At 46.3% G+C, this 18862-nt stretch overlaps 1 protein-coding gene across 2 annotated transcripts in view; it reads right to left on the reverse strand.

The window, feature by feature from the left end:
* The window catches only part of PCCA (propionyl-CoA carboxylase subunit alpha), a 447530-nt gene extending 429706 nt beyond the window's left edge, over positions 1-17824 (reverse strand). The window contains exon 1 of one of the 2 annotated variants that reach the window (XM_069970721.1): positions 17632-17824. In XM_069970721.1, the coding sequence (XP_069826822.1) occupies positions 17632-17802 (171 nt within the window). In that variant the 5' untranslated portion in view covers positions 17803-17824. The remainder of the gene's footprint in view (positions 1-17631) is intronic. The other variant, XM_069970720.1, reaches the window with a different exon arrangement.
* Between the last annotated feature and the right edge of the window lie 1038 nt (positions 17825-18862).

An 18862-nucleotide genomic window follows, 5' to 3' on the forward strand; every position in this document is an offset into this window, starting at 1 on the left:
TGCCTCTGCCTCTCTCTCCCAAACACACACACAGCCTGCTGCATCTATAGCACGTACACAGACAGCCTGCTGCAGCCACAGCACCATGAAGAAAAACACACACTCTTCTCCCAGAGAGAAAACACCACATCGAGGACAAAGTTTATTGCTACACTACTTATGGCTTATTCTCCTCCTCCTATATATTACACAGGATATCTTAATTTACACTGCTGCACATATACAATCATCCAGCATCCAGGAAGAGAACAGCACAGATCTCCCCCCACACAATGGACTTTTCCAGCTTAGAAACAAACTGCCAATAGTGACTTCCAACTTTTCCCTGACTGCCCTTACCTAATAGGACCAGTGCTTTATTACTGATATATGGAGGAAACTAAATACATGTATATGTGTTAAATATATATTTATAAAATTCATATGAAAACTCAATTTTAAAATTTTGAAAGATTTTTTTTCAAGCTGGAGTGGAATTTTTTTTTTTTTAAGTGTGATTAAAAAAAAATAGCTTTTAAATATTTTTTTTTTAAATAAATCCATCCCATAATAAAAAAAAAAGTTTAAATCAACTCCCTTTTCCTATGTTATAAATAAAAATAAATAAATAAAAACATGTTTGGTATCGCCGCGTGCGTAATCGCCCGAACTATTAATTTACCACATTCCTGATCTTGCACGGTGAACGGCGTAAGCGCCAAAAAATCTGAAAGTGCAAAATTGCGCCTTTTTGTTCGCATCAAATCCAGAAAAATTGTAATAAAAATCGATCAAAAAGTCGTATATGCGCAATCAAGGTACCGATAGAAAGTAAACATCATGGCGCAAAAAAATGACACCTAATACAGTCCCATAGACCAAAGGATAAAAGCGCTATAAGCATGGGAATAGAGCGATTTTAAGAAACGTATATTTGTTAACAATGATTTGAATTTTTTACAAGCCATCAGATAAAGAAAAGTTATACACGTTACATATTGTAATCGTAATGACTGAGGAACATATATAACAAGTCAGTTTTACTCCAGGGCGAACGGAGTAAAAAAAATACCCTCCAAATGAAAGAAATGCATTTATTTTTTTCTATTTCACCACACATTTAATTTTTTTCTGGTTTCGCAGTGTACTTTATGAAAAAATTCAGCCTGTCATTGCAAAGTACGATTAGTGGCGCAAAAAATAAGTACTCATGTGGGTTTCTAGGTGAAGAAATGCTAGTGCTATGGCCTTTAAAGCACAAGGAGGAAATATCGAAACCACAGAAATTTAAATTGGCCCGGTCCTCTAAGGGTTAAATTATCACATTTGTGATGTCACTCGGTAAGCGGCATAAAAGCAAAAGACATAGACGGCATTGACACTAAAGAGCAAAAATGCTGATTTTTGATCACATCCCAGAAAAAAATCATTAAAAAGTCACATATAAGCAAGCATGGTACTTATAAAAAGTACAGATTACGGTGCAAAAAGTGAGTCCTCAAATAGCCCCATACTCAAAAAATAAAAGCATTTTAAGGGTCAAAATAGTTTTTATTTGTTCAATATTGTAACTTTAAAAATCCTATAAATCTGGTATTGTTTCAATCGTACTGACTTGAGGAATATACCATATATCAAATTCTGTAAACAAGAAACTTCATGACACAAAAAAAGAGAAGAATACAGGGCATACAGTACAGAGCACACCAAAGCATCATCATAAAATAGCTTTAATTTACCAGCTAGACAAATTTAAAAACACAGGAACTGCACAATAAGGGCCGCGCCTCACTGCTGCTAAAGTGTAGCCCAAATACATGATGAGAAGAAAAATAAACTAAATACAAAAACATAAGAGGAAACAGAATCCACTTGCAACCTTAAAGGGGTACTTCAGCTAAAAGCTTTTTCCTGGTAATTGAAACACATTACAAAGTTATATAACTTTGTAATATGCTTCAATCACCTTTCTTTTTCCCCCTCAATCCCCCACCAGAAAGTGAAGTAAACTCATTCTTACCTAATGACTGTTGACCCCAGGCTGCTCTGTGGAAGCCATTTTGTGACAATGACATCATCAAGAGGGAGGCAGGTCTAAGCCCTGTTAAGCCAGCCTCACTTTGTCGATGACATAGGTTGCTCAGCTTTACAGAGTCAGTTCGACATGACAGGAGACAAAGTGCATCATGGGAAAGCCCAAACCAGGAAGTAAATAAAAAATGAAGCCACCAACTGGAGCTTAAGGGACCTGCAAACAGCGGGAAATTCAAACGGAGACAGAATCAGGAGGGACTAGGTTTATGGTTGATTTTTTTTTTTATCAGTGCCGGAGTACCCCTTTAAATACCAAGTCCCAAGTCCAGCAGTAGAAAAAAACAACAGTACTCCACGCGTATCGCCGCTACATCGTGGCTTTGTCAAGAGTGGTTGGACATTTTAACCATCGTCCAACCGGTCCTGACAAAACCGCAATGTAGCGACGATACGCATGGAGTACTGTTTTTCTGTACTGCTGCACTTGGGACTTGGCATTTAAAGTGTCACTGTTAAACCTTTCAAAATCTAAATCAACAGTATATGTGATATAAAGAAAGTTTGCAATTTACATTCGTTATTTTCTTTTTAGTTATCATGGAAAACACGGCACTTCCTGTTTTCTTACTCTTTTTATTTTTTTTTTCTCAAAAAAACAGGAAACACTTATCACCAAAGAAGTTGTATATTTTGGCAGAAAATGGCCAGTTGCAAATTTATTCACAAATGGCCGTTTTGTGAATAAATTTTCACACCAGGACATTTTCCGCCCACTTCGCCAGGCGTGTGGAGGTGGTGGAACGGGGGGCGCAGACTCTGGGTCCGCTTAAAGAGGACCTGTCACCCCCGGTGACGGGGTGACAGGCTCCTGACCCCCCCCCCCCCCGTTAGAGCCCCCTATACTCACGTGATCCCGCCGGGCCCCGCTTCTGGAGATGGTCGGGTCACGGAGATATCGGCGCCCGAAGCCCGGCACGCGCGCTCCTCAGATGAGTCCAGCGCTCAAAGAGAATGACAGGAGAGTCCAGCGCTCTGTCATTCTCTATGAGCGTTGGACTCATCTCTCAGCGCGCGCGCCAGGCTGCAGCAGCTGAAATCTTCGTGACCCAACCATCTCCAGAAGCGGGACCCGGCGGGATTAGGTGAGTATAGGGGGCTCTAACGGGAGGTCGGGAGCCTGTCACCCCGGCACGGGGGTGACAGGTTCCTTTTAATTTATCATTTTTCATGCCGAAAAATAAGGAAGCCTATGCCAGCCCTGAGCTGGCAAAGGTTTCCTCGGTGCACACACTGGTGTGTACGGGATTAATGTAAAGGCACATCTACATAAACCAGCAGTGTTGGCGATGCACAGACTTTTTTAAGCCTGGCGCAGAAAACACCAGACTTAATAAATGTCCGCCTATGTGTATATGCGGCCAGGATTCCATTCATTCAAATAGAAAGTGTGTTTTGCATTAATCAGGCCTTGATTTATGCAAATCATACGTTGTGTGAACATGGCCTAAGGTTGTATGTAGATTCTGTTTCCTCTCTTATTTTTTTTTTAATTTGGTATATTTTTCTTATTATGTATTTGGATTCATTATTGTACTTAATTTGCCTATAGTCATATATTTAAATGCTACACTTTGGCAGCAGTGAGGCACGGCCCTTATTGAAGGATGTTGCGGTTCCTATGTTTTTAACCCCTTAGTGACCGCCGATACGGCTTTCTACGGCGGTCACTAATGGTCCTTATTCTGCTGCCATCAGCTTTTTACGGCGATGGCAGAGAATAAGGCTGCGGGGCCGGGACGGCCCCCACCCCATCCCCCCGGCTACCGGAGGTAGCTGAGGGGTTGGGGCAGTGTGTGAGGTCCGTCCCGGCCCCCCCCCCTTACCGACGATCGCCGCTATTAACGTTATATCGGCGGCCGTCGGTAAAGGGGATTACCGATGCCGCCGCCGCCTTTCACCTCCCCCCGCCGTGAATCTACGGCGGGGGGAGATGAAATAAGTGTATATCAGACCCCAGATCAGACCTCCCTAGTGCCCCGATAACTAACCCCCCTCCCCCGGCGGCCATCATTTCCAAGATGGCCGCCGCCATCGCTGTGCACAGCGATTAAAAAGTTAAAATGAATGAAAGCCCCATGCTCTCCGCCACCGGAGGTAGCGGAGAGCATGGGGCAGTCATCGGGGACCCCCCTGTGGGGTCCCGGTACAAGCGATCAGCGGTATATACTATATACCGCTGATCGCTTGTACCATGTGCTCCCGGCACTTTTTATCCCCTGTCACCATAAATGATTGGTGACAGGGGATAAAAAGTGATGTCACCCCCGTCCCCCAGTCACCCCCCCTTCCCCATATACTCCACGGAGCTCCTTCCTCCTCGACGTCCTGGCTGGTTATGAAGTGCGCATGCGCTTCACAACCAGCCAACTCTGAAAATTTAAAGTGACAGAGACCAATTTGGTCTCTGTCACTGAACTATGATAGAAAATATCACAGTAATCATAGTAATACAGTGAAAATGAATATGTAAAGTACAAAAAGTGACAAACATACAAAAAAATAAAACACACACTTTTTATTATAGTAATAATTGCAGTTTACTCCCAAATTACCCCTAACCCCTCCCCAGATTACCCGTAACCACCGCACGTTGCCCGTAACCACCGCACGTTGCCCGTAACCACCGCACGTTGTCCGTAACCACCGCACGTTGTCCGTAACCACCGCACGTTGCCCGTAACCACCGCAAATTGCCAGTGACCCCCTCCAGATTGCCCGTAACCACCCCAAATTACATGTACCCACCCCAGATTACCTATAAGCACTTCAGTTTATCAGTAACAATCCCAGATTGTCTGTAACCCTTCCAGGTTGCACATAACCCCCCCAGATTGCACGTAACCACGCCACGTCGCCTCTGACCACCGCACGTCGCCTCTGACCACCGCACGTCGCCTCTGACCACCGCACGTCGCCTCTGACCACCGCACGTCGCCTCTGACCACCGCACGTCGCCTCTGACCACCCCAAATTGCCAATGACCCCCTCCAGATTGCGGTGCCCATGTCAGATTACAGGTACCCACCCCAGATTGCCTATAAGAACTTCAGTTTATCCGTAACCACCCCACATTGCCCGTAACCACCCACGTTGCCCGTAACCACCCCAGATTGTCAGTAAGCACTGCAGGTTGCGCGTAACCACCCCACGTTGCCCGTATCCACCTCAGATTGTCTGTAAGCACTGCAGGTTGCCCATAACCAGCCAACGTTGCCTGTAACCACCCCAGATTGTCTGTAAGCATTGCAGGTTGCCCGTAACCACCCCACGTTGCCCGTATCCACCCCAGATTGTCTGTAAGCACTGCAGGTTGCCCGTAACCACCCCACGTTGCCCGTATCCACCCCAGATTGTCTGTAAGCACTGCAGGTTGCCCGTAACCACCCCACGTTTCCCGTAACCATCCCAGATTGTCTGTAAGCACAGCAGGTTGCCCGTAACCAGCCCACGTTGCCCGTTACCAGCCCACGTTGCCTGTAACCACCCCACGTTGCCGTAACCACAGCAGGTTGCCCGTGACCACCACACGTTGCCCATAACCACCACACGTTGCCCGTAACCACCCCGCGTTGCCTTTAACCACCCCGCGTTGCCTGTAACCACAGCAGGTTGCCCGTGACCACCCCATGTTGTCCGTAACCACCCCAGATTACCTGTAACCACCTCAGGTTGCCCATAACCACCCCTGGTTGCCCGTAACCACCCCACATTACCTGTAATCTCATTTTTTTCATTTTATTTTAGTAACTGCGCTATTCTAATAACCATTACTAGCTGCGGTTTTGCTCCTGTAAATTGGCGCTCCTTCCCTTCTGAGCCCTGCTGTGTGCCCATACAGTGGTTTATGCCCACATATGAGGTACCGTTTTACTCAGGAGAACCTGCGTTACAGATTTTGGGGTACGTTTTCTCTCCTGTTCCTCGTCAAATTGAGAAATTTCAAACTAAACCAACATATTATTGGAAAAATTCGAGTTTTTCATTTTTACTGGCCAATTTTGAATACTTTCCTCTAATACCTGTGGGGTAAAAATGGTCACCACACACCAAGATGAATTCTTTGAGGGGTGCTCTTTACAAAATGTGGTGACTTTTGGGGGGAATCTATTCTGCTGACACTACAGGGGCTCAGCAAAAGCACCTGGCGCTCAGAAACTTCTTCAGAAAAATCTGCACTGAAAATGCTAATTGGCGCTCCTTCCCTTCTGAGCCCGGCTGTGTGCCCATGCAGTGGTTTATGCCCACATATGGGGTACCGTTGTACTCAGGAGAACCTGCTTTACATATATTGGGGTGACATTTCTCTCCTGTTCCTCGTGAAATTGAGAAATTTCAAACTAAAGGAACATATTATTGGAAAAATTCGAGTTTTTCATTTTTACTGTCTACTTTTGAATACTTTCCTCAAATACCTGTGGGGTCAAAATGGTCACCACACACCAAGATGAATACTTTGAGGGGTGCACTTTCCAAAATGGAGTGACTTATGGCGAGATTTTACTCCGCTGGCACTACAGGGGCTCTGCAAACGCACCTGGCGCTCGGAAACTTCTGCAGCAAAATCTGCATTGAAAAAGCTAATTGGCGCTCCTTCCCTTCTGAGCCCTCCTGTGTGCCCATGCAGTGGTTTATGCCCACATATGGGGTACCATTGTACTCAGGAGAACCTGCGTTACAAATTTTGGGGTACTTTTTTCCTCTTGTTCCTTGTGAAATTGAGAAATTTCAAACTAAACGAACATATTATTGGAAGAATTCGAGTTTTTCATTTTTACTGTCTTCTTTTGAATACTTTCCTGTAATACCTGTGGGGTCAAAATGGTCACCACACACCAAGATGAATTCTTTGAGGGGTGTACTTTCCAAAATGGGGTGACTTATGGGGGGTTTTCTCTCTGCTGACACTACAGGGGCACTACAAACGCACCTGGTGCTCAGAAACTTCTTCAGCAAAATCTGCATTGGAAAAGCTAATTGGCGCTCCCTTCCTTCTGAGCCCTGCTGTGTGCCCATACAGTGGTTTACGCCCACATATGGGGTACCGTTGTACTCAAGAGAACCTGCATTACAAATTTTGGGGTGCTTTTTGTCTCATATTCCTTTTGAAAATGAGAAACTTTAATCTAAACGTATATATTATTGGAAAATTAAAATTTTCAATTTTTTTACTGCCTAATTGTGAATACTTTCCTCCAGCCCCTGTAGGGTTAAAATGCTCATTATACCCCTAGATTAATTCTTTAAGGTGTGTAGTTTCCAAAATGGGGTCACTTATGGGGGTTTTCAGGATACCAGACTTCTAAATCCATTTAAAAAAAGAACTGGTCCCTAAAAAAATCAGTTTCACGAAAATGTGATAATTTGCCGATAAATTTCTAACACCCTAAAAAAGTAAAATATGTTTACCAAATTATGCCAGAATAAAGAAGACATATTGGTAATGTGACTTAGTAACTAATTTATGTGCTACGACTTTCTTTTTTTAGAAGCAGAGAATTTCAAAGTTCATAAAATGCAAATTTTTTCAATTTTTCATGATATTTTGATGTTTTTCACAAAAAACACACAAAATAGTGACCAAATTTTGCCACTAACATAAAGTGCCATATGTCACGAAAAAACAATCTCAGAATCGCTAGCATACGTTAAAGCATCACTGAGCTATAAGAGCATAAAGTGAGACAGGTCAAATTTTGAAAAATTAGCCTGGTCATTAAGGGCCAAACTAGCTGCAGCACGAAGGGGTTAAATTTGCCTAGCAGGTACAATAAAGCTATTTTATCATGATGTTTTGGTGTGCTCTGTACTCTATGCCCTGTATTCTTCTCTTTGTTTGTGTCATGTAGTTTGTATACTACAGGGCGTTCATTAGCCTCCATATTTTTTTTTCTTTATCTGTGGTGCCCACATTCGCTTTAATAATAGCAAACAATAAACTCATCCGAAATTTATAAAAAAAAAAGTGTTTTTTTTTCCAGTTTCGCCGCATATTTTATGGAAATATGAGTGTTATTACAGTTGTAAGTACAATTGGTGCAAAAAAAAAAAAATCTCATAGGTCTGTAGATGAAAAAAAAATTAAGGCGCTATAAGCTTTTAAGCATAAGGAAGAAAAAAATTAAATTGGCTCAGTCATTAACCCTTTGAGGACCAGGCCCAAAATGACCCAGTGGACCGCGCAAATTTTGATCTTAGTGCTTTCGATTTTCCCTCCTCCCCTTCTAAGAGCTCTAGCACTCTCAGTTTTCTATCTACAAGCTATGTAAGTGCTTGTTTTTTACAGGAATAGTTGTACTTTGTAATGGCGTCATTCATTTTACCATAACATGTATGATGGAATTCCAAATATATTATTTATGAAGATATAAATAGGTGAAATCGTAAATAAGAATGCAATATGGTAACGTTTGGGGGGTTCCTGTGTCTACGTAATGCACTATATGGTAACAGCGACATGACACTATTATTCTATAGGTCAGTCCGAACACAACCATATGCAGGTTACACAGATTCTCTAATGTTATATATGTATTTTTTTTATGAAATCCTTTTTTTTGGCAATTAAATATTAATAAAATGGGCCTATTGTAATGCTTATAACGGTTTTATTTTTTCACCTCTGGGGCTGTATGGGATGTCATTTTTTCCGCCATGATCTCTAGTTTTTATTAATACCATATTTGTGAAGATCGGACGTTTTGATCACTTTTTATTGATTTTTTTTTAATATATAATGTAACAAAATCGGTAATCCGCGCACTTTTTCCCCTCTTTTCGTGTACGCCCTTCACCGATCACAATGACGCTTGTTATATTTTAATAGATCAGACAATTACGCACGCTACGGTATATTATATGTTTATCTATTTATTCATTTTTATAAGTTTTGTTTATATAATGGGAAAGGGGGGTGATTTAGACTTTTATTGGGGGAGGGGTTTTGGGGTAGTGTGTTAGTGTTTTGAACTTTTTTTTTTTTACACTTTTTTGAAGTCCCTTTGGGGGACTTCTACATACAGTACTTTGATTTCTACACTGATGAATGCTATGCCATAGGCATAGCATTGATCAGTGTTATCAGCGATCTGCTCATTGAGCCTGCCTGTGCAGGCTCAGTGTAGCAGATCGCCGATCGGACCGCACGGAGGCAGGTAAGAGACCTCCGGCAGTCCGTTTCAACGATCGGGACCCCCGCAGTCACACTGCAGGGGTCCCGATCGGTAAGTGACAGGGGACTCCCCCTGTCACTTACACTTAAACGCCGCGGTCGCGCGGCGTTTAAGGGGTTAATGACACGCGGCAGCGCGATCGCTGCAGCGTGTCATTACCGGTGAGGTCCCGGCTGCTGATTGCAGCCAGCCCCCACCTGCTATGAAGCGCGCTCCGCTCCGGAGCGCGCTTCATAGCGGGAAAAACACCCAGGACGTAAGGTTACGTCATGGGTCGTCTGGTGACAGACTTCCATGACGTAACCCTACGTCCAGGGTCGTCTAGGGGTTAAGGGGTGAAATAGTTATGCTGTACATTGACACTTTTTGAGGCCAGACACTAAGCATCTATATAAATCACTGCTTACTGTCCCCCCTACTTGCTAGACTAAGCACTCTACAACTGGACAGATGAGGGAAGGAAGCACAGGAGAAGGATGAGTGTAATTCCGCATGCAAACCCAAATTATGGACGATACAGAACGCACTTCAGAGTCAGTAAAGTAGCGCAAAATCATAATAAATTCTGCCAGGAAATCAATCCGAAGTCTTTTCTGTAGCACACCGCCAATAATTACGGAACATGCACGCAGCACATGAATGCCCCTTCAGGATGCGTTCACACATACAGGATCTGCAGCAGATTTGAAGTTGCAGATTCAAAGCAAATCTGCAGCTTCAAATTTGTGCCATCGAATCTGCTGCAGATCCTGAACGTGTGAACCCACCATTAGGGCCCGTTCACCCTACAGAAAACAGGAAGACATTCCGAGCGGAAACTCACCCACGAACATGCCAATTCTTGAAGCGGAGGGTCACAATGCTTTCTATTGAAACAGACAGCAGGCGGCATCTCAAGCAGAGTTCGTGAACGATTGTTTTTCGTAGTGTGAACGGGTCCTTAGGCTATATTCCCACATTTCATTTATGGGAGAAATGCAATGTAGGAGCACAGCCTTTAGCGCTCCCTGGATGCTCTTCCCCACTGCACTGGCTGACATGCCTAGCATATGCAGTGGTGAACTGTACACAGGACCTAAACTTGCCAAGTGCCATCCCTCTTTTGTTTTCCCAACACTGGTATCCTGAGGACTAGGTCAGATTCATGTTGAACTATGTTGATGGCTGGTGAATTTCTTTTTTTTTTTAAATGGATAATGAGGGGCAAGAGGGTGTCTTGTATTTTGTTTTAAGGGTGCCTTCACACCTACCGGAACCGCAGCGGGTCTCACTTCTGCGGATTCGTAGCAAGATCAGCTGCGGATCCGGTACCATTGACCCCCTATGATAGCACATACTCGCAGCGGGATTGACATCCCGCTGTCAGTATGTGCTTTAACCCCCCGCTGCCCGCAGCCCCGCCGCCCGGATCTACCATCCTCAGCCGCATCAGTCTATCCCCGGCCGCATCAGTCTATCCCCGGCGCATCCCCCCATCCCCGGCCACATCCTTCAGCCTGCCACCACCCACATCTCCGATCCCCGGCGCATCCCCCCATCCCCGGCCACATCCTTCAGCCTGCCACCGCCCACATCTCCAAACCCCAGCGCATCCCCCCATCCCCGGCCACATCCTTCAGCCTGCCACCGCCCGTATCTCCAAACCCCGGCGCATCCCCCCATCCCAGCCACATCCTTCAGCCTGCCACCACCCGCATCTCCGATCCCCGGCGCATCCTCCCATCCCCGGCCGCATCCAGCAGCCGAGAGCATACAGTACCTGCTCGGCGGCACGATTGCAGTGAGGCTGCCGGCTCCAGTCCCGCTCAGATCAGCTGAGCGGGACCGAAGCCGGGAGCCTCACTGCAGCCGCGCCGCCGAGCAGGTACTGTATGCTCTCGGCGGCGGGCTGCGGGATGCGGCCGGGGATGGGAGGATGCGCCGGGGATCGGAGATGCGGGCGGCGGCGGGATGCGGCCGGGGATGGGAGGATGCGCAGGGAATCGGAGATGCGGGCGGCGGCGGGATGCGGCCAGGGATGGGAGGATGCGCCGGGGATAGACTGATGCAGCCGGGGATGGGGGATGCAGACGGCGGCGGGCTGCTGGATGCGGCCGGGGATAGGCTAATGCGGCCGAGGATGGTAATTCCGGGCGGCAGGGCTGCAGGCAGCGGGGGGTTAAAGCACATACTGACAGCGGGATGTCAATCCCGCTGCGAGTATGTGCTATCATAGGGGGTCAATGGTACCGGATCCGCAGCTGATCTCGCTACGAATCCGCAGAAGTGAGATCCGCTGTAGATCCGGTAGGTGTAAAGGCATCCTTAGATTTACTTTACAGGTTTAGTGGAGCTGTCTGATATTTGGCATCCATTACTAAACAGGGTCATAAGTGTTAGCCTGTGAAATGAGTAACACTAACCACCATATTATTACATGCACCAAGGGTATATAGTGCAATACAGTGTATAGTGTATATTCAGGGCACAGTGCTAGTTATTGAGGCCAAGGTGCAGCATTAAATGTTTTACTGCCTTGCATATACAGGAGAAGTTGAAAGTGACATCAGGAACAAAGATCACAGCCTGTTACTATCATCTCTTCATTTTTTCACCTAGAGACCCACATGAGCCCTTATTTTTTGCAAAACCAATTGTACTTTGCAATGACATGCAGTATTTTTCATAACATATGCTGCGAAACTGGAAAAAAATCATTTCCGCTGTCAAATTGAAAAAAAAAAATAAAATAATTTGTTTTGATTTCGGGGAGTTTTGCATTTACGCCGTTCACCCTATGGTAAAACTGACTTGTTATGCATGTTCCTCAAGCCGTTACGATTACAACGATATGTAACATGTATAACTTTTATTGTATCTGATGGCTTGTAAAAAATTCAAACCATTGTTAACAAATATATGTTCCTTAAAATCGCTCCATTCCCAGGCTTATAACACGTTTATCCTTTGGTCTATGGGGCTGTATGAGGTGTCATTTTTTGCGCCATGACATGTACTTTCTATCGGTACCTTGATTGCGCATATGCGACTTTTTGATCACTTTTTATTACATTTTTTTCTGGATTTGATGCGACCAAAAATGCACAATTTTGCACTTTGGAATTTTTTTTGCACTTACGCCGTTTACCGTGCGAGATCAGGAATGTGATTAATTAATAGTTCAGGCGATTACGCGCACGGCGATACTAAATATATTTATTTGTTTATTTATTTATATTTATAAAATGGAAAAAGGGGGGTGATTTGGACTTTTAATAGGGGAGGGGATTTTTTAATAAAAAAATTTTTACTTTTATTTTTACTTTAACTAGAAGCCCTCCTGGGGGACATGTATATAAACAGCACTGATCTCTCATAGAGATCAATGCTGTGTATATACACAGCAAAGATCGATCAGATCGGTCATAGATTGCTATGGCCTGCTGCAGGCCATAGCAATCTATTGCCAAGCCGGGATCAGCATCATTGCGACGCTGAGGCCCGGCACAGGCAGAAGAACGGATCTCCCCCCGCTATCGCATCGTGAGGAGGAGATCCGTCCCACTAGACACCAGGGACATGTGGATCAAAGCCTCTAAGTGCTTAATTAGCCGGCGCGGCAACGGGACCCGCGCCGGCTAATAGAGGCACTGCCCCGCTGCACATGTCAGCCGGGAACAGCGCCGTTCAGAGCGGGGTCCTGCCGGGACCCCGCTCTGAACACCCCCCGCGGCACCATGACGTTTTAGATACGTCATGGGTCGCTAAGGGGTTAATGCATGGGTCTCCATGGGTCGTTACAGGCAGAGAATACAGTGTGCTGTGACAGGTAGAGAATACAGCGTGCTGTGTGGTGTTACAGGGAGAGAATACAGTGTGCTGTGTGGTGTTACAGGGAGAGAATACAGCGTGCTGTGTGGTGTTACAGGTACAGAATACAGCGTGCTGTGTGGTGTTACAGGTACAGAATACAGCGTGCTGTGTGGTCTTACAGGTACAGAATACAGTGTGCGGTGTGGTGTTACAAGCAGAGAATACAGCGTCACCCCCCGCGGCACCATGACGTTTTAGATACGTCATGGGTCGCTAAGGGGTTAATGCATGGGTCTCCAAACTGCGGCCCTCCAGCTGTTGCAAAACTCCATTTCCCATCATGCCTGGACAGCCAAATCCAAAGCTTTAGCTGTCCAGGCATAAAGGGAGTTGTGGTTTTGCAACAGCTGGAGGGCCGCAGTTTGGAGACCCATGCTTTAATGGACCTGGAGGGATACATACATACTTTTGCCATTAGGGAGTACATGAGCCTCTAGGGTGCTCTTCTTATGGAGAGGAGTTGTTGTTTTTCATAGAGATCAGTGCTGTATACTTAATACAGACCTGATCGATTAGATCAGTGCTGGATTGCTTCGAACTGCTGGAGCCCACTGCAATCCATTACCGAGCCGGGATCAGCGTAATTGTGACGCTAAGGCTTGATGGGTTAAAGGGGTTATCCAGCGCTACAAAAACATGGCCACTTTGCCCCTACTGTTGTCTCCAGTTTGGGTGGGGTTTTGAAACTCAGTTCCATTGAACTGTTCCCCCCCCCCCCCCCCCCCCCACACACACACACACACACACACACACACTAGACACCAGGGATGGCTATTTACAGCCATTTGAGGGCATGTCACAGGAGGCTTGGATGGATCCCCCAATTTTCTGAGTGTTTCACCATCTCTGACCGGCCAGAAGCAGCTGGTGCAACTTTACTGATTGTACAGAAGTGTGCAATGCAATTAGGGCTGTGTTCACACATGTTGGAGTTTCATTGCAGTACTGCAGCATATTCACAAAAATGATGCAGCAACACAAGTAAATGATTCTAAACAGCAGAGAAGATCAGAGATGGCACTGCCAATCCCACCTGGACAAAACCAAACAAAAAAAACAAAAAAAGGCATAAACAGTATATCCCATGTAAGATAGTACTGGATAAAGTCCTTATTGTGGGGTTTAACTTCAAAGATTAAAGATGCTTGATCATAATATGTGTGTATAAAAAAAAAAAAAAAGTTCTTTACTTTATTCCAATATCAGCGTTACAGGTAGAGATTACAGCGTGCTGTGTTGTGTTAAAGGGGTTATCCAGTGCTACAAAAACACAGCCCCACTCCTGTCTCCAGCTTGGGCAGGGTTTGCTGCTCAGTTCCATTGAAGTGATTGGAGCTGAATTGTCTCTGAAAGAAAGTGGCCATGTTTTTGAAGCACTGGATAACCCCCCTTTAAGGCCCTATTACACGGGCCGACTGTGAGGAGCTCCTCGTTTCCCGCTCGCTGCCACCGCTGTTACACGCGGCTGCAGCGAGCGGGTGAGTGTGCAGGGGGGCTGCCCGGGTAATCGCTAGATTGTCCGGGCAGAACATAGAGGATGGTGGCGGTCTACTGCCGCCGCTCCTATTTAAGGCGATGGCAGCGGATCGCTGCTGTCACAGTCGTTTGTTTTTCAACATGGTTGAAAGACAAATTAAAGCAACGATCAGCCGGCATGAACGATGTCGGCTAATCGTTGCTTACTCTTCCACGGGACGATTATTGGCCGATAATCGTTCTGTGGAATAGGGCCTTTACAGATAGAGAATACAGTGTGCTGTGTGGTGTTACAGGTAGAGAATACAGCGTGCTGTGTGGTGTTACAGGTAGAGAATACAGCGTGCTGTGTGGTGTTACAGGGAGAGAATACAGCGTGCTGTGTGGTGTTACAGGGAGAGAATACAGTGTGCTGTGTGGTGTTACAGGGAGAGAATACAGTGTGCTGTGTGGGGTTACATGTAGAGAATACAGTGCTGTGTGTTACAGGCAGAGAATACAGTGTGCTGTGACAGGTAGAGAATACAGCGTGCTGTGTGGTGTTACAGGTACAGAATACAGCGTGCTGTGTGGTGTTACAGGTACAGAATACAGCGTGCTGTGTGGTGTTACAGGTACAGAATACAGCGTGCTGTGTGGTGTTACAGGTACAGAATACAGTGTGCGGTGTGGTGTTACAAGCAGAGAATACAGCGTGCTGTGTGGCGATACAGGTAGAGAATACAGTGCTGTGTGGTGATACAGGTAGAGAATACAGCATGCTGTGTGGTGATACAGGTAGAGAATACAGCATGCTGTGTGGTGTTACAGGTAGAGAATACAACATGCTGTGTGATGTTACAGGTAGTAACTGTGTGCTGTGTGAGCTGGATCACAATGAAATGATAAAGTACTGCAAATAATTTAGTAACACAATGAAAGTGCAATGTATGAACACAGCCTAGATGTTCTGCAACAGATCTGGGTGGGAAATAGGCAGGGTGGAGGACTCTGAAGAAAAGCTGAGGGAAAGCAATGCATTCTGGAACCAGTACTGCATTCTGGGAACTGCCAAACCAGGAAGTACAAAAACACAATAAAAAACAAAACCCTGCAAAAACAAATGGATTTTTGGTAGTTTCAAAACTGGGATAGATAGGTAAGTAATGCTTTATGCTTCTCCAGAAGTTTTATTTTTTTAACCTCTACCTGAGGTTCCCCTTTAAATAGGACGGGATCCACGGGGGCTCTGGTGGGCTCCACCACCTCAGCTGGGCTGACAGATTCCCTTTAATTAGCCTTTTAGTACTTTTCAGCTGTTGTATGTCCTGCAGGAAGTAGTGTATTATTTCAAGTCTGAGACACCACTCCCTGCTGGCACCTCTGTGCATGACAGAACCTGTCCAGGGCAGGAGAGGTTTTCTATAGGGATTCACTACTACTCTGGAAGTTCATGTCACTGACAGAAGTGGCAGCAGAGAGCACTGTGTCAGACTGGAAAGAAGCTATACTTACTTGTCCCCTGCAGTGCAGCACCACCACTCACGAATCCCTGTTGGCCTCCTGTAGCTCCTGGCCCTGCACAGTCACGACCTGGCTCAAAAATGCCTGTTCTGCCAGTGCTGGGAGGTGGGAAACTGTACTGGCTTAGCGGGTAGTTCCTATCTGGTCATGAGGACACAGGAGCGGACATAAAGGGGTAGTGCGGCGCTCAGCAATTATTCACAGAATAACACATATTACAAAGTTATACATCTTTGTAATGTATGTTATGTCTGTGAATGGCCCCCTTCCTGTGTCCCCCCACCCCCGCACGTGTACCCGGAAGTGTGGAGCGATATACATACCTGAAGTGTGTCGACCCCCCTCTTCTGTCATCAGCTGCTCAGCCGCGATTGGCTGAGCATAACTGTGCTCAGCCAATCGCAGCTTAGCAGCTGATGACGCGTGTCGCTCCGCACAGTCGCGGCTGAGCACAGTTATGACGCGGCAGAGGGGGGCGGGCAGGAGCGGGTCGGCCAGCCTCCCGAAGATGACATCTTTGAAGAACGGACGGACGGGGTCGGTCGACACGGACCAGGTACCACGGACCACACTTCCGGGTACACGTGCGGGGGTGGGGGGACACGGGAAGGGGGCGATTCACAGACATTATATAACTTTGTAATGTGTGTTATTCTGTGAATAATTGCTGAGCGCCGCACTACCCCTATAACACTGAAGACTGGAGGCTGAGAATAAGCTGGTGGGGCTGCACTGTGGCCACAGAGATGGGTAAGTACAGGTTCTTTATTATGTTCCCAATCCACCTAATTTTCTTTACATTTCACCAGAGTTCTCCTTTAATAAAGCCCCAGGAAATACGTATTAATTGTTTTTATTTTATAAAAAAAAACTTTTTCTCTAAAATAAAAGAAAGGCTATGTTTACATCTACACCATTATTCCTGCTATTCTGTCCCCATCACAAAACTCAAAAACATAAAAAATAATGGTGGTGCTGGAGCCATCACAGGACGGACCCGACAGCATCAAACAGATGCCCTCAGTGTGTTTATGTCATTGTATCAGAGAAAGACTGCAGCTTGCTGAGCTTTTAGGCAGAATTTCTCCTGAAATTGTGACACCTCCAAGATAGATGTCACAGAGCCCTAATACACCTTATATATGGAGTTACAGTACACAGCACCTAGCTGCCGCCACACACACAGTGCTGCTATGTGACTGCTATACCTCAGGCAGAGGTCACTCTGGACTCTCTCAGTGACACTATGCTTACAGCCCCCCAAATCCCAGACACTGAAAGAGGCCACTGGGCTCATCAGGTGATCATGTGATCCAGCTGGAAGGACGACCCTTGTGTACAGGTAAGGTCAGCAGGGGCCTCGCTGCTTTGACCCCTTGCAGGTGTTATGAGGTAGTGAGGACGCCTCATTACTTATGTTCCCGGTTATACCACATAGCAGGTAGGTCACGGAAGCTGTCAGCTGCATTGTTTCCCTCAGGGTGGGAGCTAAGAGCTGAGCCCACCACACAGACACGTGTCCAAACACAACAATAACAGGGCTGTGTCCGCTCCTCACCTTCCCCTTCACCAGCACTTTCTGCACGTCTATGAGAGCCCTGAGCGCCGCCATCCTTGTCAGTGAAGTGCACGCTTGTCCTTTCGCCTCAGCAAAGTGGGCGGGGCTGCAGCGCGAGCAACCAATCCAAGGTGTAGAAAAGACGGCGCCTTCCTTCTCTTCTCTGCGCATGCGCTCGTCTCTCACGCGCGTTTACAAAGTGACTGGAGCGGCCTCCGTTGTCATGTGTGACCCACAGATCACCTCAGTGTAGGCATCCGAGCGGCTCCAGAGAGTGTGACGTAGGTGGCACGCGTTAACGAGTGGTCACGTGACCGCACAGCTAGTCCTTGTCGTCTACTGCGCGAGAAAGCAGAGTTGCGGGAGGCTGTGAGGTGTGTGGTGGAGCACGGCGCGGGGTGCTGTATGGAGGGCTCCTCTACTGGGGCGGGCGCAGTATGTGGGCGGCAGGGGAGCTGGCTGTACGGATTGCCGCTGTGGAGAGCCGAGTACAGTGCGGGCAATGTGAGGGTCGTGTTCTATGACGTGATCCTGCCGGTAACGGTGCCTACATACAGAGATTTATCTGACAGATTTTTAACAGAGAACAGGTCATAAAGGAAATACAGAGATTTCTCTTTTCAAATCCATTCCTGGCTTTGGCCTTAGAAATCTGTCCGATAAATCAGTGTGTAAAGGCATCCTTAGGCTGCATTTACACGTTCAGTGATTTTCCCGGTCCGTGATTGTGGTCCGGCAGCAACCTCCGTGATCCGTGCAAAACAGTCCGTTTTGTATCCGTGTCCGTTTTTTTCACGGATTTGTCTTACAGCTTTTTAAATGACATTGATTACATCACATCCGTGTTTTTCACGGATGTCACATCCATGTACATCCGTGAAAAACACGGATCTCATTGATTTCTATGGGGAATCCTTTCCGTGCATCCGTTCCGAGTAATGACATGTCCTATTTTTTAACGGAACGGATCCGTGAAATCACGGAACGTCTGAATAGCCCCATAGAAAGCAATGGGCTGTAAAATTGTCCATGAGCACGGACAACTTCCCGGAACATGTGAGTGCAGCCTTAGTGTCTGCGACTGGTGTACAGATACTCCACACGGTGCGATAAGCTGTGCGGCCTCTCCCCGCTATCCCCTGTGGGCTGCACATCCGCCTATTACGCGAGGTGATTATTGTAGAATATTGATTGCACACCAGAAAAACATTTCTTTTAATTTTCTCGTGCT

Source organism: Dendropsophus ebraccatus, chromosome 5, assembly GCF_027789765.1.
Source record: "Dendropsophus ebraccatus isolate aDenEbr1 chromosome 5, aDenEbr1.pat, whole genome shotgun sequence".
In the NCBI taxonomy this organism is placed as follows: domain Eukaryota; kingdom Metazoa; phylum Chordata; class Amphibia; order Anura; family Hylidae; genus Dendropsophus; species Dendropsophus ebraccatus.